At 41.3% G+C, this 23,955-nt stretch overlaps 1 protein-coding gene across 4 annotated transcripts in view; it reads left to right on the top strand.

The window, feature by feature from the left end:
• Nucleotides 1-3,438: 3,438 nt before the first annotated feature.
• Nucleotides 3,439-23,955, top strand: part of KITLG (KIT ligand) — an 86,909-nt gene continuing 66,392 nt past the window's right edge. Inside the window, exon 1 of one of the 4 annotated variants that reach the window (XM_043561982.1) lies at nt 3,439-4,072. In XM_043561982.1, the coding sequence (XP_043417917.1) occupies nt 4,058-4,072 (15 nt within the window). In that variant the 5' untranslated portion in view covers nt 3,439-4,057. The remainder of the gene's footprint in view (nt 4,073-23,955) is intronic. The other 3 variants (XM_043561980.1, XM_043561984.1, XM_043561985.1) reach the window with 3 other exon arrangements.

Here is a 23,955-nt window from a genome sequence, read left to right as displayed (position 1 = left end):
AAAACCAAAAGCTGTTTCCAACAATTAATCAGAAACAGCATGATGGACAAAGTAGCAGTGAAAGAATGCAAGCATAGATGAGATCATCATGGAGAGACTTCCTTCCCAATGTACCGAAGTTGAACTCCCTGAACCCTGTAATGGGAAGCTACTATTTCTACAAGAAAATATTCCCCACGTCTCCTTTTCCACTTGGAGCATAGCTCTGCCTCTTGTTCACTTTTAAGTAGCTCCTAGTTTTCTTCTGCTAAGGGACTGGATACTGGCCTGTGTCTCCTCCAAAGGCCTACCTTAAAGGAAGACCTCCATCTTTCTGGCCCACTTTGGACTACCTCATGAGCTTGATGGAGAATCTTCAAATTTTATATGAGCTCTTCCTAATCTCTTTGAGATATGCTTTTTTATTCTCTTGACCTGATTTCAAATAACATGGTTCTACAGCAAAACTGTGATGCAGCAATATGAAGAAAACAAAAAATACAGTTATGGATAAGAAAGTCAATGATGATATTAATGTAGCTAGGGCCATTGATTGAGCTGTGCAGGTGGGAGGAGGAGACAGAATGGAGAGGGAAAAGAAGGGAAGGAGGGAGGGAGAGAGCGGGTGAGAGTGTACACTATAGGAGATGAATATATTGAGTACTGAGATGAATGACTTAGTTGAATAATAAAAAAAAAAATTTGACCTGAATTTATGAGAGTTTTACCCCCTGGGTTCCTTAAACCTGGTCTAATTTATTAGCCTTTCCTTCCTATTGATTTCATAAAATTAATATGGTTAGATTGATGTTTACTGAGCTTTTGTAATTCTACCGACTTCATGATTTTTGTCACGAACACCCTCCTTTAGTACTAGTTAATTATTTATTTAATATTATACATTAAACTGTCTTTAAATTGACCCTTCACATTTTTTACTAAGAAACTACTTAGAGTCATCTGATGTGATATATATGTGTATTATATATATACACATTTAAAATGTATACATTTTGATTCATACTCCTCTGATAAAATAAAAATACTAATCTGTGTACCATCCTGGGAACCTTTACAGTTATGCATGTTACACTGTTATACCTATGATTTGAGACAAGGTCATATAGCCTGCAGCACAATCTGAAACAACCTTGCTCATACTCATTTCCATTAGAGTATAATAATACATTTCAGGAGTGTAGATCCTTTAGACATAATATATATGCAAGTGTTTGGAAGATTTTTTGGCATAGCAAAATTACCCCGAAGGGCTGGTTGTGTTAAGATTGGGATTACCAGGGAGGAGTCAACAATTAAATGATTGTCTAGTACTGTCATACTTGCTTCTGTTTTCAGGCTTCTTTCCACTTCTGCTTAAAATGATTTGCAGCACTATTCTGATTGAAAGTAAAAACGATCATTTAATACTGTGAACTTTTCTTGTGTCCTTTTTTTCAAACATTTATTTTCATAATTATGGAGGGGTAAGTAGTCTTCTCAGTGGGAGCTCTAGCCTCCTGGAGCAAAGCACTTGCTGAAGGCTGCATAATGACATACATTTCCAAGTCCCCAGAGTCCTTTGCCATTAAGTGAATGCAGTAGTCAGAATAATGACCCCCCAAAGATGTCAAATCCTAATTCCTGGAACTTGTGCATATGTTATGTTACATGGCAAAGGGGAATTAACATTGCAAAGAGTATTAATGTTGTTAATAAGCTAACTTTAAAATAGGAAGATTTTCCTAGAGTATTCTGGTGGACATAATGTAAGCACAAGGTCTTTGGAAGTAGGAGAGTCCAAAGGGAAAGTCAGAGTGGTCTGATGTGAAAACTCAACTCACCTTTACTGATGAAGATGAAGGAGGCTGTGAGCCAAAGGATGTGGACAGCTTCTAGAAGCCAAAAAAGGCAAGACAAGGGATTTTCCCCTAGAGCTTCTGTAAGGAATGCAGCATTGCCAACACTTAGCCCAGTGAAATCCATCTTGGACTTGTGACCTTCAACGTGTAAGATAATAAATTTGTGTTGCTTCAAGCCATTAAACTTGTGGTTGTTACAGCATCCATAGAAAACTAACACAGTGAGCCTCAACTTTTTTAAAAATTTTGTTTAATGTTTATTTATTTTTGAGAGAGAGAGAGAGGGAGAGAGAGAGAGAGAGAGAGAGAGAGAGAGAGAGAGAGAGAGAGAGTGTGTGTGAGTAGGGGAGGGGCAGAGAGCAAGGGAGACAGAATCTGAAGCAGGCTCCAGGCTGTCAGCACAGAGCCAGACATAGGGCTTGAACTCACAAACTACGAAATCGTGACCTGAGCCAAAGTCAGATCTTAACCAACTGAGCCACCCAGGCACCCTGTGAGCTTCAACTTTTACCTAGTTTCTTGATCTCTAATGGTTATAAGTTTGGCATATCATTTTTTAACAAAAGTACACTGAACTAATTAATGCAAATTTGGAATCCTCTCATTAAAATACCTAATTCCTAAATTTATACATTATTCTTGTTCCAAAAAACTGTTGGTGTTATGTGTGGTTACCATTTCCTTTTAAGAGGGGCGCCTGGGTGGCGCAGTCAGTTAAGCGTCTGACTTCAGCCAGGTCACGATCTCGCGGTCCGTGAGTTCGAGCCCCGCGTCAGGCTCTGGGCTGATGGCTCAGAGCCTGGAGCCTGTTTCCGATTCTGTGTCTCCCTCCCTCTCTGCCCCTCCCCCATTCATGCTCTGTCTCTCTCTGTCCCAAAAATAAATAAACGTTGAAAAAAAATAAAAAAAAATTAATAAAATGGTTTTTAATGGTCTCCAGTTATAAGAACAAATATAGAAGGGTTTTGGAGAGGCAATAAAATATTTGTTCTAAGTATTTTTTTTAAGGGCTATATAGCCAGAGGGCTCTGGATTCCAATTAACCTGTACAATTTACTAGATGTGGTTTGGGAAAATTGACCTAAGCCTCTGTTTCATCACCTATAAAATGGGAATAAAAATGACAGGACCTACACAATAGGTTTGAGAAAAGATTTAACAAGATAATCTACAAAAAGTCCTTAGCATGGCACCCGGTATATAATTAAGTGCATTACATAATGGTGTTAGCTATTATCACTGTTTTTGCATTATTTTTCCTACTTCAAAACTTTCCCTAACAGCTTTCAAAAAGTACAGCTTTTCAAACACTTGCTATTAGAGACCCGCACATTTAATAATCTATCCCTTCTCTTTTAATGTTAACTTATTTTGTTTATTTTTTTGATTTCTAAAGAAACAACAGCAAACCATCCTGAAAATAGCATCTCCCTTAGCAATTCTTAACCCTGAGTCAACAATTTTTTTTTTAATTAGAAATATTCATTCATTCACTGAAGAAATTGTTAAAGCAAATAGAAGGTAAGACAATGGCCTGCTACAGATCCCAATTAAGCTTTTTTTAAATTTCCCTAAGGCGGGGCGGGGCGGGGAGGGGGTTGAATTCTTTGCTAGGCACCCAGCGAACTCCTCTCGAACCGCCTGTGTAAAAGGGGGGCCTCCCAGCTCTCTCCAGCGCGCGTCTATCCCCGGGCGGTGCCAGGTGAGCCCCGGCGGAGCTGAGAGGCCGAGCTGGGACTCGCCGCGCCAGGCACGCGGCGCGAGCGGCGGCTGCAGGTTAAGCTCGCGGAGGGAAGCGCCCTCGCGGCTTCCCTTTGGTGTGCGCCCGCGGCTGCCACGCCAGGGGAAGCGCTTGGCCTGATTTGTTCAACTTCGGGGGCATTCGCTGCGCTCCGGCCTCCCTCCCGGGTCTCCCCGCCGCGCCCCTGCCCCGTCTTGCTTCCCCGGGGCTCCGGAAGGGAAGGAGGCGTGTCCGGAGCAGGCGGGAGGGACCTGTATAAAAGTGCTGGCGGCGCGCCGGCCGGGGCTTCACTCGCCGCCTTGCGCCGGGACTGGGATCGCTGCGGGAAAGCACGGGCCGGGGAGAGGGCGCTGCGCTCGGGCTACCCAATGCGTGGACTATCTGCAGCCGCTGCTCGTGCAATATGCTGGAGCTCCAGAACGTCTAAACGGAGTCGCCACACCGCTGCCTGGACTGGATCACAGCGCTGCCTTTCCTTATGAAGAAGACACAAGTGAGTAGGGCGCGCCGGGAGCTCGCCGGGTCTCCCAGGAAATCGCTCCCGGAGCTCGCGGGAGGCGGGCTTGTCTCGGCACCGGCTGCCGGGGCGAGTGGGGCTCTGCCCGCCGCACGAGCCAGGAGGGTGCGAGGGAGGCGGGCGTGGCGTGCGCGTCCGAGCGGCTGTGGCGGGTGAGCCAGAGAGAGGAGGAGTGGGAACGATGAGAGAGAGCTGGTGTCAAGTTTGGAGCCGCAGCCGTTAAGTTTGGAGCTGTCAGTCGGGAACCGCAGTTCCTGTAAAATGGAAGGATCTGCTCTTTGGCCAGAGAGGTTTGTTGTTGTTTGTTTGTTTGTTTTTTTTTAAGTTATCACGAGAAGGCATTTCTTTGCACGGGAGATGTTTTCCCGTGGATTCCGGGAGATTGCAAAACAGCTCCCAGCGCACCACGCTCGCTCTCGAACCCAGGTTTTTGTGCAGCCCCCCAAGTGGGCGTGGGGCTCGTGTGGACTCGGGTGCAGCCGCGGGAGCGAAGCCAACGGGAGCTCCTTAGCAGCTGCGCTCGGCGGGGCGGAGAACCTGCCCTGCCCGGCCAGCCCGGGAAACTTCGCTCTGCGAGGCGTTTGCCAGGTTTGCGGCTCTGGGTGAGTTTCCAGAGAGCCACAGATGGGGTAATACCACCACACTGCACCCACCTTCTTCCATTACAGAGGAGAAGGGTTTTTTTGTTTTTGTTTTTTTTGTTTTTTTGTTCGTTTGTTTTGTTTTTAATAGGCACCTCTAATGATAGTTATTGAGGTAATTCCCAGTGCTGCTCAATTATGCATTATACATAAACACTGTGGGTAAAGCACCGCCCAGGGGTACAATTAGACTTTTTTTTTTTCCCTTGAAGCAAATATTTGACTTATCGTTTGGAAAGGACTGCCGAGGTACTCCCACCCACAGTTCGTTCTGCATTATGGTTCTTACCTCTTCTCACTTCTCCCCTTAGGAATCTATCTGCGTAACTGCCGCGAGTTGGGTAAAACTGCCCTTTCACCCCCAAGAGGATCTCTCAGAGACTGCACTATCTGAAACGTGTCCAAGGGGTGGAAGTGGTGGGGAAAAAAGGAAATTGAGAATTTGTCCACATCCTCAGTTTAGAATGAAGGCATCCGTGAGCAGAAAATGCTTTACTGAATGAGTTGCTTTGTATCCTACTTTAAATTGATATGTAGGCCTGGGAAATGTACACATTCAGAAGGAAGTAGGAAGAATTGAGCTTAGTGCACAGGTGTGGAAAGGTCGGCAGGGGGCGGGGGGAAGGGATGCTGCCTGGCAGAAAGGAGGTTTGTGCAGTCTCCAGGGCAGCCGCCCAAGACTAAGCGGAGCGCGGGTTCCTCCCGAAAGCAGGTTCATAGGCAGAGCATTGAACGCCGCCACACCTGAGATCTGCACACTGTGATGTTGAAATGCAAATGTTAAGGACTGACAACAAAAGTTATAATGTAATTATTTGACTTGTACAAGCCTTCTGCTTTGTGGAATGTAAGGGTGGTGGGGGGGGCGGGGGCTGAGGACCAATTCCTTGTTATAGTAGCATCTCTTCAGGTGGATAGTAGTGGTGGGATCTGGTGGAGAAACCGTTACCTTCTAGTTCAGAAAGAAAAAAAAAAAAAGCCTAAACTTTCCTATTTAAACAACACAGGAGACAGATCAGGTTAATGACCAACACTCCAGAGGGGGAGGATGTACTATCCTGTCACTTTGAGAGTCAGTAGGATTGATGATCCTTGCACCCTTGCTTTGCAAAACAAACGTGAGCTCTGTAATCTCCTTTCTCACTTTGATTAAATGGCTGTGTAAATCGGATTACATGGAATAATTCCATTGAAAACCTGAAAGAGGTCGATCTAGGCTGAAACGCTGTGGCATCAGTGACTCAGTGCTGCCGACCAGGGACATTTGAGAGGGCTAAATATTTTAGAAATGTGACCTGCTCCAACCAAGTTAAAGTGCAAGCCCTCTGGGGATCTTGCTGATGTTAAAGGGTTTGCAGGCAAAGGAGGGCAGTGCCCTTTGTTGAATGAAGGCATTCATTGCCAGGGATTTGATGACCTTCAAGGTTTCCTTTAAGGATACTTCTAGCAATTCCACATTCTTGCCACTAAAAAAGAAGACACTTGGAAATAGCAGGAAATCGATAAAATAATCCGTGGGAATGGGGGAGGGGAATTAGATTCTCCTTCATATTGTTAAATTTCCTAATCCAAAAGTTAGAAGTTTTCTGTGCAACTGTATGAGGATGGAGAATAGTATAAGGAAATTAGACATTAATATGTAAGGTCATTTGTTCTGCATCTAATGTTCTTGCCAGGGAGGAATATCTATTAATGCTTAACAGTTTAAATGATCATTTATAAAGATGGCATTGATACCAGAGTTCTAAGGCATATGGTTCTATATGTTTCCATTACCCAATACCTAAAATGATAATTTATTAATTGTAATAGTTTTAACTTGAATTACAAGCTCTCCAAGAATCCCAGGGACACCAGGCATTCTGGCTTTTCACTCAAACCAAATAAGTGTGGAAATTCCATCAACAACCACTTGGGGTTTGATAAATTATTGTGTCATTTAGCATGTGTGATAAGACTTTAGTATTTGGAAAATAATTACACGGGCAGTAGTCCTTAGGAACAATTGTAACAAATTCAATCAGCCTATAGAAATGAATGCACTTTGCATTTTTCCTATTTCTGATTGTATTTGTGTGGTTTTTACAGTTTCTGAAGAGAATTGTGGCTCTGGCTTAGAAAGAACATCTATTTCAATGTGTAATCATTTTTTTTCAATGTAATGCTCTGTTATACTGGTATATTAAATAACAATTGTGCAGCATATTTGGTAAGACCAATTAGAAGAGTGCTGTCAGTTTAATGGGCCTGGTGCCATGTTTATCGATGTTGTACTTGTATTTTAGTTTTGAGATGGTTTGTGAGAGTTTTTATGACTGCTGTCAGTTTTAGAAATCGTAACATAGGAAAAATTCATCTTGCAAACAGTGTAGAAAGGCCATTTTAGGCACATGTTAGTTCTCTGAAAAGAAACAAATAGAATTCTTGTTAGCTTATGTTATTCCAAAGAAAATAATCCTCTTTTGTTTGTATGAAGTTTGCATCTGGGTGATAATGCAAGTTTATAGAAAATAACATTTATGAAGAGAGCATTTTAAAATTTTGTCTTTAAAATCGCTCAATTTGGATTGTGTGCTTTGAATAATTCTAATTTAGATAGCTTTTAATTGATAGATTCTGCCAAGACTTTAAAAGTCAAGTGCTAAGTCAATTACATTTAATATAAAACAAGGAAAGAAACCATATGGAAATCTGAAGGCCTGAGCCAAACCAATTAAAATTGCTAAATTTTTTGTCTAACTACTGATTTGAAGGTAGCAATTGTGAGTCACATTTTTTCTTTAATGTGAAATTCTTGTGGTTGAAATTCTTCCATCACCATAAATAACATTGGAGGAAAAAAAAAAAATCCCTGCCCAAATAGCTAGTCTAAATATTAGAGGATATTTTATTGCGTGGTCCATTGAACCCCACTGCATGTGCCTTCTCCATCCATGTCTGGGGAGTGCCTCAACTGTAATGGAAAGATGCTAGGATCTTGCTTTTGAAGACTTAAACTCTGATTTCTGTTTTACCACTGGTAAGACAAATGACTTTAGGCAAATGGTTAAACTTCTTAGGATTTCTGTTTTATAATCTGTATGATGATAAACTAGTTATAAAGATTCTTTTCCTGATCATTGTAAAGGGCTAAACAAAATTTTATATAGGTCTTTATCCCAGTACTGTGACTTCCTATAGTTACAGTCAGAATTTATTTTCCCCCAGAAGAGAATTGCCTTGCTGGCAACTTAAAAACCAAAGAAAAACTGGCTATTGCAGCTAAATGATGCTTACCCAACAAAGCAGACAAACCAAAATTTTATAAATTTGGATCTGTGGATTCAGTGCCTCTCATTATACATGGTTATATTTTTATAGACTGTAATTAATACACCTCAAATAGGAATGTGTGAAGACAGAGGCTCTATGTGGCATGAGAGATGTTAAATTCTTTGGAATTTTTCTTTAGGGCTACCTGGGTGGCTCAGTCGGTTAAGCATCCAACTTCAGCCCAGGGCATGATCTTGCAGTCTGTGAGTTCGAGCCCCGCCCGTGTTGGGCTCTGAGCTGACAGTTCAGGGCCTGGAGCCTGCTTTAGATTCTGTGTCTCCCTCTCTGTCGCTCTTCTGCTGTGCGTTGTCTCTGTCTCCTCTCTCTCTCTCTCTTTCCCAAGAGTAAAGCCATAAACATTAAAAAAAAATAAAAATAAATTGTTTCTTTTAAAGGTAAACCTGAATGAGGGAATTAGAATTGAAAATAAAAATAGAAACTGGAAGTATTATTACCATATCTGATTCATATCCATATTTCACTTACTTTCTGAGTTCCCCTGGTAGGATTCTGAGAGTTTACTGTAGACTGAATATACTTGGTCAGCTTCCTATCCTTGATGTTCTTTCTTGCACTTGCTCTCCTGAGGGAGGCCATGCATTCACTTCTGCAGAATGTCTTTACCGGGCAACATGCGGTGACTTTTTTTTTTTTTTTTCCATTATGCAAGTTTGTGAGACTTCCCCCCTCCCCCTTTTCTCGATTACCTTAATGTTCCCTTTTGTAAATAAGGGTGTAAAGCATTTGGATATAAATCTGAGGAATGATCTTTTATCTTTGTTTTCTACTACATGAATCATGAGCAGCTGCAGGAGACCCTTTTTTGGTGTTTGTCACCTGCGTAGTTAGACCAATTTATAAAACAAATGGAGGGAACACTGGGATGCTTTTATAATAAATGCTGTTTTCAGTTATTTTGTGTAGACTTTGTCTCATAGAAACCATTGACTATACCCTTACTAATTTGTAGATGCAACAAGATGTTTTTGCCTTTTCACTTAATTATGGGTATACTAAAAACTGTTTACAAGGGCCAGGAGATTGAGAAACTGTCATTTCATCTCTACCTATTTCCTTCTGCGCAGAAAAAAAACGGAGATGGGCCGGGGTGGTGATTTTCTTATAATTAGGCCTCATGGTTCTTTTTTTAAAATCACAATGTGTGTCATCTAAAGAAAGACTGTTCTTTATGTAGCTCTCTTTCTCTTTTGGCTACATTTTACTATGTTTCTAGGCTGCCACATTGACTTGGATATTAGGGGATAGAGTTCTCTTATTAGCCCAGATAGAAGTTGTATGGCTTTGGGAAGGTATTTTAGTCTCTTTGAACCTTGGTTTCCTCAACTGTAAAGTGAGAAAGTAGGACTAGGTGATTTGTTTTTAAGTTTATTTATTTTTATTTTTTGTTTTGAGAGCGAAAGCATGAGCAGGGGAGGGGCAGAGAGGGAAAGGCTGAGAATCCCAAGGAGGCTCCACACTGTCAGTGCAGAGCAGGATATGGGGCTCAAACCCATGAACCAAGCAAGAGATGATGATCTGAGATGAAATCAAGAGTCAGAGGCTTAACCGACTAAGCCAGTCAGGTGCCCAGGACTAGGTGATTTCTAAGTGCCTTCTAGTTCTAAAATTCTCCATTTCTAAGATCCTAGTAAAATAAAGGTTTGAACCACATGACTTTTGAGCTTTGATTCTGAGATTTATGTAACCATTGCTTTGGTTTGGTGTGAATACAAATTATATCCATTGGTTTATGATTATGAACTAGCCAATGGGGAGAAATGAAGGTTTAAGTATAGACTGTTCTACTTTTAGCCATTTCACCTACTACATGCAATTTCTCTATAATAATAATAATAATGGTATTTACACTTTTCCTGTTTTAGCAATATCCACAGTTGACGAGGTTTTTTTTCGCTTCTAATCTTTAAATTCTCCAAGTGAAGAAGAATCCTAAGGCAAGGTCAGACAGCCAGAAGAGGTAAATTTACAAAAGGTAATGAAGGCCTCCCAGTATTTATTTGCTTCTCTTTGCTGCCTCTGCAGCCCCCCACATCTGTGTGCAGGGAGTGGAGTAGAAGGAGCATTTAGTGGGCAGAATCAGAGGAATGGGTCCAATGTTCACGCTTGCTCCACTGCCCATCACTGAATCTTAGTAGTCTTGGGCAAGTCAGGGGCAAGTCATTGACAAATCATGGGCAAGTCACGGGCAAGTCTCTGAGTGGTAGTAGTATCTGTGCATCTCACTCAGAGTTAATCCTGAGAAGATCATGAAGTGGAGACCTGTAGCTGGAGGCACTAAACCTGGAAAAAAGAGGGAACAACCCTTTTGCCGCAGGGAAGAGACCTTTCCTGCGGATAACACTTAGGACACTTGCTACTTGCAGTGGCAGAGTCTCTCCTTGTCCTGGCTTTTTTGCAGTTCTAATGTGGTCTCAGTTTCTGGAACACCTCTCACCTATCTCCTTTCCTTAGCTTTTCTTAAGGACTGATACTAGCTGAGAGTTGGGGCAAGCCCAGTAACAGGCAGTCGGTTTTCCTTAGCAGTCAGAAGCCATGACTGTCTTTTTTTCTTATTGTTGGCATGAATTCTCTTATTCTTCTTGTTGACCACATTCTTAGTCAAAGATCAGTTGGACCTCTCCTCCAGCAAGAGAATGTGGATGCCTCAGAAAATAGAGCCGAGACAATGATGGTAATGATCTTCTCAAAACGCCCGCAGAGTCAAATGTGCTACCCATGAAAACAAAGTCAAAATTGAGTGATCCAGACAGTTAAACTAGCAGTTACCTGGATGCAGGAATTCAGTACTTGACTTTGCAGGTTGCCTTGAGGCCTTGAATACCGTGGATTAGAATGTGGTCTTAACAGGGGCAGTTACGGTGCCTTTTCTGTGTTCCTGGTGCATAGATGGCAGCTCAAAAATCCCGCAGTTGCCTTGCAAAGAATGCCTTGCTCCCGTGGAAAAGGGCGTAAAGGGCGAGAGCAAGAGCAAACCCACCATCAGTGCTCACTTGAAAGAGCAAGCCTCCCTCTGTTTCACCTTTGAGGAAAGGGCATCCCCACTGCATAATAGGCCTCCTCTGTGGACCTGGGAGGAAAGAGCACAGCCCAGAGCAGGGCCTTGTGTTTGTCTTGTATACTATACACATGCTGTTGCTCTTTGAGGAACAGAAGTTTATCTTCTGAACAAAAGCCCTGTGGGTGCTGAGAACTTTCGCCTCTTTTTCACCTTGACATAAAATCTCTGAAGCCAGTGACCTTTCCATTGAAGTGCCTTGACTAAACTCCAGGACCAAAACTCCTCTCCTAATTGGCTTGTTTCTCCTTAATGCACGCATTTGAATGGTTGTAAACCAGGGCACTGATAGAAATGACAGTTTAATAGTAGCTGTCTATTGTGAGGGTCTCTCTTCTGCTGAGTTTTCCACTGTTTCTTTGGGGTCCTTTTCTAATGCCCTCCCAGGCAACTGCCTTGTGAAAACAGATTCCTTGATTTCCAAGAAGAGTGTTGCAGAGAAAGCGGGTTGTGTTATAAAGGTCTTGAACCCCCTCCTGGGATGTGCTGTCCATACAGATGGCCCTCAAAATTTATATTCACTGCGGAACTTCAGATGGGGGGCAGGGTGGAGAGGTTTCATATGAAATGTGATTTTGAAAATCCAAGGATTGCGAAACAAACCTTGGCAGTCACACATCATTATTTATGGTTCTGTGTAAACCTGCAATTTAACGCTTCTGAAACAGTCAACACATTAGGGATTTACGTTTTTCATGACCAACTAAAACCTCCTGTGATTGCTTTAGTTGGGATCTTCTGGTGATTTTAGAAAACTGCTTTTTTTATCTGGCCCTTCCCAGACATCTCTGATGTGTTCCATTATGCAGAGGCCTAACACATGTTATTCTATTGTTTGTTAGATAAATTATCACCGTACAGGGGAGTGGCTGGTGTTTTCAGCCTCCAGGTGGTCCAAAGTGGACACCAAAATGCCAAGGATATAAAAGAGGAGCTAGAAAACATTCATGAAAAATGAACAGGAGGTTATTAGCATAATGTGTTTAATATTAGATGAAATAAATTCTATGTAGAAAAGCACAGAGCTGCAAAATAGGGTTTATATAATCCTTGTCCTCACAATTGTAACAGGCTTGTTTTTTTCATTTTTAAAACTTTATTTCTTTTTTTTTTTAATATTTTTTTTTCAACATTTATTTATTTTTGGGACAGAGAGAGACAGAGCACGAACGGGGGAGGGGCAGAGAGAGAGGGAGACACAGAATCGGAAACAGGCTCCAGGCTCTGAGCCATCAGCCCAGAGCCCGACGCGGGGCTCGAACTCCCGGACCGTGAGATCGTGACCTGGCTGAAGTCGGACGCTTAACCGACTGCGCCACCCAGGCGCCCCAAAACTTTTTATTTCTTAACCCCCGCCCAGGAAAATAGTTTTTAAACTTTAGTACGTGTTTGTTTATAATGTTCCATGGCCATAGTGCTGTGTCTTAACAACATTCAGAAAGTGGGCTTTTCTTCTCCCATTTGAAACTTAGATCTTTTTTACTTCTGATCAGTTCTATGCACTTTTAAATCCCAAACTGATTTGACCACTGTTTGTACCTCTGTACAAATGTCACACATAAATGATTCATCTTGGGGGAAAATAAAAAGGAAATTTACTGTAGTTAAGTGTTAAATGTTTGACATTTAAATGTGTAGCCATTTTAAATAGCTCCCATCATTGTTTTTTATAAAATCAAATCATCCTGATACTAAGATCATGCCAAAATGACACTTAGTAGAACACTGATCCAAGATTAATTAATTCATAGAATTTTTCTTCTGGGAGGTAGGTGCTGTTTGTTGTTGTTTTTTTTTTTTTTCCAAATCCCATTTCACAGATGAGGAAATTAAGATAAGGTCTTTTCTCTGCCAACTCCAAGTGTTGATTGCCAACACTAACACCCAAAGATATTTAGCTGGCACAACCACAGTGCATTCGTGAGGCTAATTCAGTACCTCAAAGATGCATATTCTGTTATAGAAACATTGAATCCAAAAACAATTGCAATTCAGATATTAAAACAGCTGCCAGTGATACTAATTTGAACAACAAAAATTTCGTGATTCTAGTTCCCTAACCGAGTGGTTTATACTAGATGCTTAATAAATACATATCAAATGTTGTGGAATGAATAGATACCTGATTCAGGTTGTTAGGTACTGATATATTTTTAAGAAATTTTTTTTGTTTTTTTTTTAACAGAAGGCAAATTTTAACTACTATATTGAGTCTATTATACAAACACATGTGTTTGGTTGATGATTGGAAGGGTTACTCTGTTCACCATTTACAGCATTAATTTTCAGTATATATGCAATATAATTTACTAACCAAAACTGGAGACCATGAAAGAAAATAGAAAACATTGGATTGAGTTATAGCTCAGATGTGTTATTGGTTCTGCCACTTATTATTTATATGACTTTTAGTGTTTCTCTCTGAACTTTACTTTCCCAATCTTAAAATAACTGCCTATTATACTACTGAAGAGGTAATGATTAAGTGAGATCATGTCTAAGGGCACAGTGACTTGTACTTACTAAATAATCTTCTGATTCTCTGCTAGAATAGTGAATCACAGAACATTACAGCAAACCCACATGCTATAAGAAATAAATTCATTATTAGCAATACCTGGTTTTGGCTATAGGGCTTGAATGAATAAATGAATTACAATAATCCTTAGAGATTAATTCCTTAACTGCCTTTTTTATATATTATCTACCTTCTTTAATACTCAAGTACTCTTAGCAAATTCAGCAAAATTCCCCCCCCCCCCCCAATTTTATCTTTTACCTTTCTCCCCTTTCTGAGAAAGGAAACAGTTGTATAAAATAGGCCAAAAGACAAGCTGGTTAAGAAGAGAGACAGCAGCTAATAGAATATGGAAGTAAGACTAGTTAGTAAGTTAATAGTGTTGATTATGTACCGTGGATGAGGCACCGTGCCACAAACTGCATAGGTGGATCTCATTGGATTCTTGGGGGGGGGGGAGAAATTTAAGGAGATAGTGATGTTTTTTTGAAAAAACGAGGAAACTAAAGTTCAGAGAGATAAAGAAAATTTGCCCAAGATTAAGAGGAAAAAAATGCAAGTAAGTGGAAGAGCTTAGTTTGCAAGACAAGCCTGTTTAATTACAAAGACTAGGTTCCTCCTAACTGCTGCAGTAGAATGCACCTGTATTTTAAGTGTGTATACACACATGTGGTCCAGAGGACGTACGTGTGTGTGTGTGTGTGTGTGTGTGTAGATTATGCCTTTTAATCTAATGTGGGCAAGACTGAGAGCAGGTGGGGCTGAGTTTCTGCTTAAGTGACCTGCTGCTTTTGACCCAGGAGTATAAATAGTTGTGAAGGCCAACAGGAGCCTCGGCTTTGTCCCCAGCCTCTCCCCCCCCCCCCAGCCCCCCCCCCCCCCCCCCCCCCCCCCCCCCCCCCCCCCCCCCCCCCCCCCCCCCCCCCCCCCCCCCCCCCGTCTCCTTAGCCATCAGATGCATCCCTCATGTGTTGTGAGGGAGGCCCCTTAGAAACTGTAAAAATGCCTTTTACTTTACAGAATTAAGAAGTACTGCCAAATCCTTGGTGTCTTTCAAAGCAAATGGTTTTTGTTTTTTGTTTTTTGTTTTTTTTTGGCAGAGGGAAGATTTTAAAATATTTTAAAATTGTGTTTCAAAAAACTTCTTGGAGGAACAGGGAGGCTTCAGGGATTACTTTAATCAATTTGCTCTGACCTTCTTTCGTGCTATTTTTGAAGACAGTTTTAAGTGGTTCTGATGATACTAGAAAACTATTTCATAATAATGCCCTTATGCTTATTATGTCTGGCTTTTAAAACTACCAGCCATTTAAGTTGTGACCTTTGCATTGTCATTCTTTGCCCAAGTGCAGGAGTAGTAAAAATTCATTTTCTGCATTGATGTTAAGATTGTTTAAATAAACGACAGTCACAATACCTTTATCAGCCGCATCAGTATGTGACCTAGCAGCACTTTATTGGAAATGAAAGTGTTAACTAGAAGGAATCATTTGAGTACAGGTGAAGGGAACAGAACAGGGGTGTGATGAACGAAACAGACACCAAATAGATGGCCTACTTTGGTTGGCTAAGCACATCATCTTGAGCCTCAGTTTCCCCATCTGCCAAACAAGGGGACCAACAGTGCATTTACCCAGGGTGGTAATGAAGATTACATGAAATCCACAAAAAGCCCTTAATCCAGTGCCTGGCACATTGGCAATAATACATGTTTGCTGTTATCGTGAGCATTAAAGACGTGGTAAGTTTATCAGTGTCAATGACTTCTGTCTTAAAGTGACTTTAATTGTCAGGTCTCGACTGTCAGAATGAAAGGGAGAGTTGAAGCAGTTCACCCAGATAACTCAGGCTTCAGACTCCCTTTAGTCCTGAATAATTTGATTGTTTTCATTCCCTACTTTAACAAAAACTGAAAAAGAGTTAAATGTGCATGATTTATAATCGCAAGATAGTTTACCTAGGAGCAGTTACTTCTTTCTGTCGTGTGCCCAAGGCCACAGAGCTAATCCGAGGTAGAGCTGCTTCATGAACCAGCCAGTTCAGAACCAGAGTCTCTATTCCTAAACTCTGTGCTTGGAGCTGGAGGCACGGAGTAGGAGTCCTTCCCCTGAATTGGTGAGTGGTTTCCTACTTTCCCCGTCCAGAAGGAGAAGTCGTTTTCAGCATCAACAGAAATACAGCCACTTGTCCAGGGAGAATGGGAAGAGCGTTTGCGTTAGAGGACCTAGGCCTTCCCTCCAGCTCTTGACTCCAGCTTGCCAAGGGATCTTATACAAGTTATTTAACTCTGCTTAACCTTTTCTTACCTGGAATTTCCTCCTCCATTTAAAAAACAATTTTTTTTTTACATTTTATTTATTTTTGATAGAGAGCATAAGCGGGGGAGGGGCAGAGAGAGAGGGAGACACAGAATCCCAAGCAGGCTCCAGGCTCCGAGCTGTCAGCACAGAGCCTGACGTAGGGCTCGAACTCACAAACCGCGAGATCATGACCTGAGCTGAAGTCGGACGCTTAACCGACTGAGCCAAGCAGGTGCCCCAAATTTCCTCCTCCATAAAATAAAATAAGAATACTTAGAGGCTTTCTTCCTCTTTCCTCCTTTTCCTCCCTCCACCCCCACTTCTTTTCCTTGTTTCCCCCCCCCCTTTTTTTTAACCGAGAAAGAGTATGTTATGTACCTGCTTTGTGATTGTCACTCATGGAATTACACTACTATAAAAAATAATTGTCAGGCTTAACACATATTTTCCTACTATACTGTTAAACACAAAATTATATGTTTGTGGAAAGTGCTTGACTCATTGGCCTCAAAGACACTTGAAGGAGAATGGACTTTGGGGTTAGAAGGAGGCCCAAGTCCTAGCTCTGTTACTCACCAAGACCGTGTGCATGTTGTTAACATTCTTTCTCTAGGCCTTGATGTTCTCATGTGTATAATGGGTTAATATAGGTAATAGTACACAATTGGAAGAATACGAAGATTAAATGACATAATCTGTGGAAGTTGGCTGATGCGAAACCGATGTTTGATAAGTGGTATCTCTAATCTTTGGGGCTATATTTTACCAGCAAAGATAAGATCAGTATATGCCAGACTGTGTACTCTGTGGGTTTGTTCCATTTATGTGATGGCTATAATAATTTAAAATCTGTTGTTAAAAAGCAGAGGTTATGGGTGATGTGGGAAATGGGATTGTGTATAGTAATTGGAGATGAGTAAGGGGTCTGGCTCAGGATCCACATCCTCCTTTGTAACTAAGGATGCTGACATACGTCTTGGCTACCTCACAAGCTGTGTGTGTGTGTGTGTGTGTGTGTGTGTGTGTGTGTGAGAGAGAGAGAGAGAGAGAGAGAGAGAGAGAGAGAGGAGATAATTGAGCAGTTAGTGCTCTGTAGACCATGCTGTTCCACTCAGGGGTCTAGGTCATGTTATTCTAACTCTTGAGTGATTAAAAAATGCAAACTTTCTAAATATACAAATGCTTTGTATTAATGTCTTCCAAAAATGAGCCTCAAACAACCTTATGTGTAGTATGTATTGATAGCTTTGGAGATTCCTAAATCTGGAGTCATCTCTTCAGAAGGATGACCTTGAGTCACAATATTCTGATTTTCTGATTTGTAAAACGAGGTTTACAACAGTTCTAATTCCTCAGATGGTTGTCAGGATTAAATGAGCCAGTACCTGCAATAAATTCTAGGTGCTTTTAAGCAAAGTGTGGTTTTGCTTTCAAAGCTTTTTTAAGTTTTTTTTTTTTAATTTGACTTAATTATTTTGCAAGTACTAAATTCAATAAGTGTGTAGGGATCAATAATTTGGGAGTGTTTTCCTTGTGAATTCAGGTTCTATTTTTCTGAAGGTAATTGTGTTTAGAGTGTGAGGGCTTGATTGTCCAGGTTAATCTTCAAGTAAGTTTGTATCAATCAAACAAGCTACTTTTATCAGTCTGTTACTTCAGGTAAACAAGCATTCCATTCTTTGACGGAACATTAAACTGTTGTGTTCCTTTTGATGGAGTGCTGACTGGTTCAAAGCACTTGTGAAAGAAAACAGCTCCTGTTTCCTGACATTGTATAATCTAAAGAGCCTTTCTAGAGGTTTCTTGACTGAATCTCTTACCATTGCTACCTCGGTGATTAAATTACCAACCTAGAAATGTACGATGTGATTTTTGGGTTCAGTTCAGGGTAGATTTAACAACAGCAACAAAAAAAATTGAACCAAGACTGTGAAACCAAGAAGCGAAATTTCTTTTAAATGTTAAGGGGGGAAAAAAAGTATAAATCCATTATTTTCAGACCCAAAGGAGAATGGGATGGAACATTGTCACATATTATTTTTGTTAGTGGTCTAGGAGGAGAGTTGGAGTACAAGGGAGCTTAGTTTTGCATCTCTACCCCCAAAATTTGTGTCCTGACATTTGAAGCGTTCTGCAGGAATGTCAGAACAAGAATTTGCCCACACAGGAGATCCATGTCCTGAATACAGTTATGTGGTCTTGATGTTTTAGTCTTTCCAAGGGTGTCCATTTCATTATCCAACAAAACAAATGGTGATTTCTGTAGTTTGAAAGAGTCTAGTGCACACAATCTAGAGTGATTAGAGGGAGTCTCGCTGTGTAACTATCCTGGTTTAAAATCCTCCCTTGCCTTTTCATTACCCGCAGGATAAAGTCCAAACCCTCAGCACACTATACAGGGTTCTCTGTTGGCTGTTGCTTCTTTCCTCTGCTCCGAGTGGTAAATTTTATTATGGTGTCATCTGACACTGTAATAAAGGTGTAGTGATGCACCTAGCACACCAGACTTGGTCTTCTAGCCCTGTCAGCCCTTCTCCATCCTCTGAGTTACTTCCTCTTCCAAGAAGCCCTCTGTGATGTTTGTTTGCTCTTATTCTTCATCCGTACTCCCTGGATCTACCCTGTGCTTCCATAGCATTAAAAAAAAAAAATCACATAGGAGCACCCTGGTGTCTCAGTCGTTTAAATGTCCGACTCTTGATTCCCGTTCAGGTCATGATCTCAACGATTCATGAGTTGGAGCCCCACGTCGGGCTGTGCACCAGTAGTGCAAAGCCCGCTTGGGATTCTCCCCCTGTCTCTCTCTGCCCCTCCCCCACTCATGCTATCTCACTCTCAAACAAAACAAAACCAAAGCAAAAAATCATAGAATGAAAACAATGTACTGAAATTATCTTCTTACCTGTCTGCCTGTCTAAATTGCCTCATGTTGGTATCTCCAGTTAGTGGCCCAGCACCAGAATCTTGGTAAAGATTTTCTGAACCAAACTCTGATCAGATGCCGCATTCTGAGCTTGGATCTGGGTATTTATCATTTTTATGCCTGCTGACCTCAGTTGATATATGGGTTGGCACTAAGGAGAGTGATTTAGTTAGGAGGTAAGAACACTTTAGAATAGTACTATTCTGCGTTGGTATCAGTAAGAAGTACGTATAACCATGCAGATAACACTGGCCCACACAAACGTATGTTGTTCAAACATAACTCTGTTTGGAGAGAGAAATGGGCCAGTTGGGCTTGTAGAAGAGAATGGAGACCATGGATTAAAACAGAAAGGAGGGTGGGAAAGTTCTGGCCATCTTTTTTTTTTTTTAAGTTTATTCATTTTGAGCGAGAAAGCGTGTACACATGAGAAACCGTGTGCACGAAGAGGGGAGGGGCAGACTGAACGGCAGACAGAATCCCAAGCAGGCTCTGCACTGTTGGCAAGGAGCCCGACACAGGGCTTGAACCCATGAACTGTGAGATCATGAACTGAATGGAAATCAAGAGTCAAATGCTTAACTGACTGAGCCACCCAGGCACCCCAAGTTACTGGCCATCCTTAAAGAAATAATACAATAGGTCGAATATCAGGTGCCAGCAGTGTTGCTAAGTAAGATGTATAGAAGGTTTAAGAGCCAGAAAAGATTTGAGGCATAATACTGTTGCTGATGAAAAAAAAAAAATACATGCTTTATCTCCCCTGTCTCCATCTGTGAGAGTGGTACTGTGGATGTTCCTTTTGACAGAAGAGGAATGTGGGCTTGGGGAGGTTGAGCAAGTGACTTCGCATCTTCTATCTAGTCAGTCTTCAGACCTGATCTGTTTGCTCCTAAGCCTTTGCTTTGTACTGGTATTTGTCATCTTCTTGTATTGCCTGGATAGCGTGTTTTCCTTGATATACAATACAATTAATAATCATATATAATATAATGAATACAATTGTTGTAAGTAAAGTAGGTTCTTACTCCACAGCTTACCTACATTCAAGATGCTTCCTTTTAGATTTTCTTTTCATAGTTTGTGTTACTTAATAGTTAGCCAGTGCAGTTGACAGAGACAGGGTGTTCTATACATTCTGATACTGATGTGTATAATCCCTATCTGGAAAGTGATAGGAGACAGAAATATGACAATATGAGAAGTATTAGATGGCTCAATTTGAGTGACATTTAAGACCGATGTGTTTAAGGAATTTAGCAAAAAATGATGTTTCAGTACTTAAAATCAAAGATCTATTTACATGCAGAGGAAGAAGGTTAGAGGAGGATTAATAAGTGATGTTTTCAAGTTTCATCTGTGATTAGAAGACACCATGTTAGTGACTCAGGGAAGTAATAATGCTGCTTTACCATACAGTGCTAGAGTAACAATATAGTATAAGATTCGTATACTTTAAAAAATTCATAAAACTCTTTGGATGCCAAGTTTTCAAAGTTCTGAACTTTTTTTTTCAAAGTTTACTTTGAGACAGAGTGTGAGAGGGGCAGAGAGAGAGAGAGAGAGAGACAGAGAGAGAGAGAGAGAGAGAATCCCAAGCAGGCTCTGTGCTGTCAGTGTGGAGCCCGATGCTGGGTTCACACTCAGAAACCATGAGATCCTGACCTGAGCAGAAATCAAGAGTCAGATGCTCAATTGACTGAGGCCACCCAGGCGCCCCAAAGTTCTGAAATTTTAAAGTTAGGCAACCTTGTATATCTTTTTTGTCTTAATCAGGTAAGCTCCATTTGGGGTGTAGAACTAAAATGTTAACATTTCTGGAACCCATAAAACTTCTCAGGTATTAAATAATTATTACCTCAAAAAGAGCAAAGTCTGCCTCCTGCCCTGATTGGAAAATGAAAGCTCCAAAAAGTACCATAAATGAGAAGAGGAGATAACCTACAAAAATGAAACCATGAAGTAGATGTGCATAATGATCTGTGCGGATTTGGCACCTAAATCATAGAGCAGCTGAAGCATATCTTTTAAATTTCACTTAACTGGAGGTGCTGCCCACACAGGCCTCTCTCCACGTCCCGAGGAAGTAGATCCCCATTCTCCCAGCTATGGTGAGAGAGCCTCTGTGCTACCCAGGCAGTCCCCCTGTTTACATTTATTCCCCCCAGCTTCCTTTAATTCCTCAGCAAAGCAGCTGCTTTGAAAAGAAACTCTCGCCCCCCCCCCCCCCCCAAGGATTATCTTGCATGGCTACCCACTCACCCTCTTTCCTGACTCAAGAAGAAAGTTCATTTTTTGTTTTTTGTTTTTTTCCTCCCGGACTTAGAGTAAGAACTTGAGGGTTTTAAAGTACATTTTTCATCTTCTTTTGTTTTTTTAAACCAGGGAATATTATCAAGTAAGCTTCCAAGTCCAACTTGAGAAAGAATTTCAGAACACAAAATAGTTTACATTTACTTTGAAGACTGTTAACTCAGAATCTTTTTAAAAATTTTAAGAACCTGTGATGCCTGTACTGGTATACTGATACACTGTAAAAGCTGGGCCTTTTAATTTCTGTTGTTAAGTCTTCTTTCTGTACTGAATTTGGAGTCTTCTCCTCCATAAGTGATATCATGGAGAATGCTAAGTATAACTTCATGAATATCATGGTGAAAAATTGGAATAAAAGGGCTGACCACTTACTATTGCATTTTCCTACTGTTAGGCATGACTGAAGCCTATGGGAGTGGGGCGGAGAGTGTCATTTGAGTTGGTGCATGAGTTTTCCAGCATGCTGTTTTATTTCCTGCATACAAGTCAAGGGAGAGGGCAGCAGTTAAAGTATGCCTGTGTTACTCTCTTGAAGAAAAGGGAGATTTTTATATCTTCAGTGATACCAGGAATAGGTCTGGATGACAAAAAAATAATAATAATAATAGCCCTAAGAGCTTGTTTTTGCCTGCTGTAGTAGGTCTCTAGGGATGACCTAGAGATAAGTCAACCCATGCTTTGGGAAGAGATAAGATTAGCAGCAGCACTCTCAACAATAGCCAAATTATGGAAAGAGCCTAAATGTCCATCAACTGATGAATGGATAAAGAAATTGTGGTTTATATACACAATGGAGTACTACGTGGCAATGAGAAAAAATGAAATATGGCCTTTTGTAGCAATGTGGATGGAACTGGAGAGTGTGATGCTAAGTGAAATAAGCCATACAGAGAAAGACAGATACCATATGGTTTCACTCTTATGTGGATCCTGAGAAACTTAACAGGAACCCATGGGGGAGGGGAAGGAAAAAAAAAAAAAAAAAGAGGTTAGAATGGGAGAGAGCCAAAGCATAAGAGACTGTTAAAAACTGAGAACAAACTAAGGGTTGATGGGGGGTGGGAGGGAGGAGAGGGTGGGTGATGGGTATTGAGGAGGGCACCTTTTGGGATGAGCACTGGGTGTTGTATGGAAACCAATTTGTCAATAAATTTCATATATTAAAAAAAAAAAAAGATTAGCATTTAAAAGCTTAACCTGTGTCATTGCTTCTGAACATATCTGCTCCCAAGTGAAGTCCTAGTCTCTGCAAGTGTTCCCAGTGCAGAAGCACCATGAGTAATTTTTTTTTTTTTATTGACTGCTTGAGAAATCTTGATGGATTGCATCTCACTGGGGAGACAGGGAGAAATTTACAGTTGTTGTATTCTGAATTCTAAATGAAGTGCAGAATTGTAGGATTCTCAGAGATTTCCCCTGAACTTATCATAGGAAAGTGTCTGCATTCCAGATCTGTGGGGTTTTTATTGTTTTTTTTTTTTTCAACGTTTATTTATTTTTTGGGACAGAGAGAGACAGAGCATGAACGGGGGAGGGGCAGAGAGAGAGGGAGACACAGAATCGGAAACAGGCTCCAGGCTCTGAGCCATCAGCCCAGAGCCCGACGCGGGGCTCGAACTCACGGACCGCGAGATCGACCTGGCTGAAGTCGGACGCTTAACCGACTGCGCCACCCAGGCGCCCCATTGTTTTTGTTTTAATATGCTCCTGTTGGGTCAGTAAAGGAAAGTAACTCCAAAATTATACTTAATCTAGGTTCTTTAGAAAGGGAATTCTGAGGGGAGTGCCTGGATGGCTCAGTCGGTTGGGCATCCATCTTGATTTCGGCTTGGGTCTTGATCTCCTGGTTTGTGGGATCGAGCCCCGCATCAGGCTCCATGTGCTGACAGTGCAAAGCTTGCTTAGGATTCTCTTTCTCCCTCTCTGTCTCTGCCCCTCCCTTGCTTATGCTGTATGTATGTGCACACTTTCTGTCTCTCAAAATAAACTTAAAAAAAAAAAAAGAATTCTGAGGATTTTACAGGCAGGTCAGCACCTTGGCTTAATGTTGTGCTTTGGCCACATCTGCCAGGAAAGGCATTTTCCAGTAGTTCCTTATTCATTAGTTGTTTCTGTAGCATTTACTGTAAGGCACTGTGCTAGAGGCTAGAAATACTGTAGTGAAAAAAACCACCTCATTGCTGTGCTTCATGGAGCTTACAGTCTACCCCTGGTTTTATATCCCAATTTACTATTTTCATGGAGCTAGAAAAGTACTTAAAGGTACAGAGATAATGGTTAGAAGTTCAAACCAAAAAGCAGTTAGCTAATGTCACACTTTGAATAATTAAGAGAATGTGGAATATTACTTATACGTGTCATTAGGATTTAGCACTCACCGGACCCTCGAGTGAGAAGTAGGACAATGGTTTATGGCCTACTGATGAGCAAAACTCTTCTGTTTGTCCTTCCTGTGTTCGTTCATTTAAAAAATATTCACGAGAGGCTTCCCAGTGCTCGTCACGGCTCTATCCATTCTGGGCAAAATGGTGAGACACCGCAAATACTGGCCGGTGGTGCTCAGACCCCAGTGCAAGAGACAGATTATAAGCAAAACCGGTGGATGATGTTGCAATTCAGTTGTGTGAATCTGGACACTGGCTGCTGAGAATTGAAGCCTGCGTTATCCAGACTTCATCTGTACCCCAGTTCGTGAACCCGCGTTTGCACTCTAACCATCGTGGTCTGTCCTGTGTAAGAGAAGGTTTGCGTTTTGTGGATACTTCAGTAGCAGGTT

Source organism: Prionailurus bengalensis, chromosome B4, assembly GCF_016509475.1.
Source record: "Prionailurus bengalensis isolate Pbe53 chromosome B4, Fcat_Pben_1.1_paternal_pri, whole genome shotgun sequence".
Taxonomy (NCBI): Eukaryota; Metazoa; Chordata; class Mammalia; order Carnivora; family Felidae; genus Prionailurus; species Prionailurus bengalensis.
The sequence above is the reverse complement of the archived record's forward strand: the minus strand, read 5'-3'. Positions and strand labels throughout refer to the sequence as shown.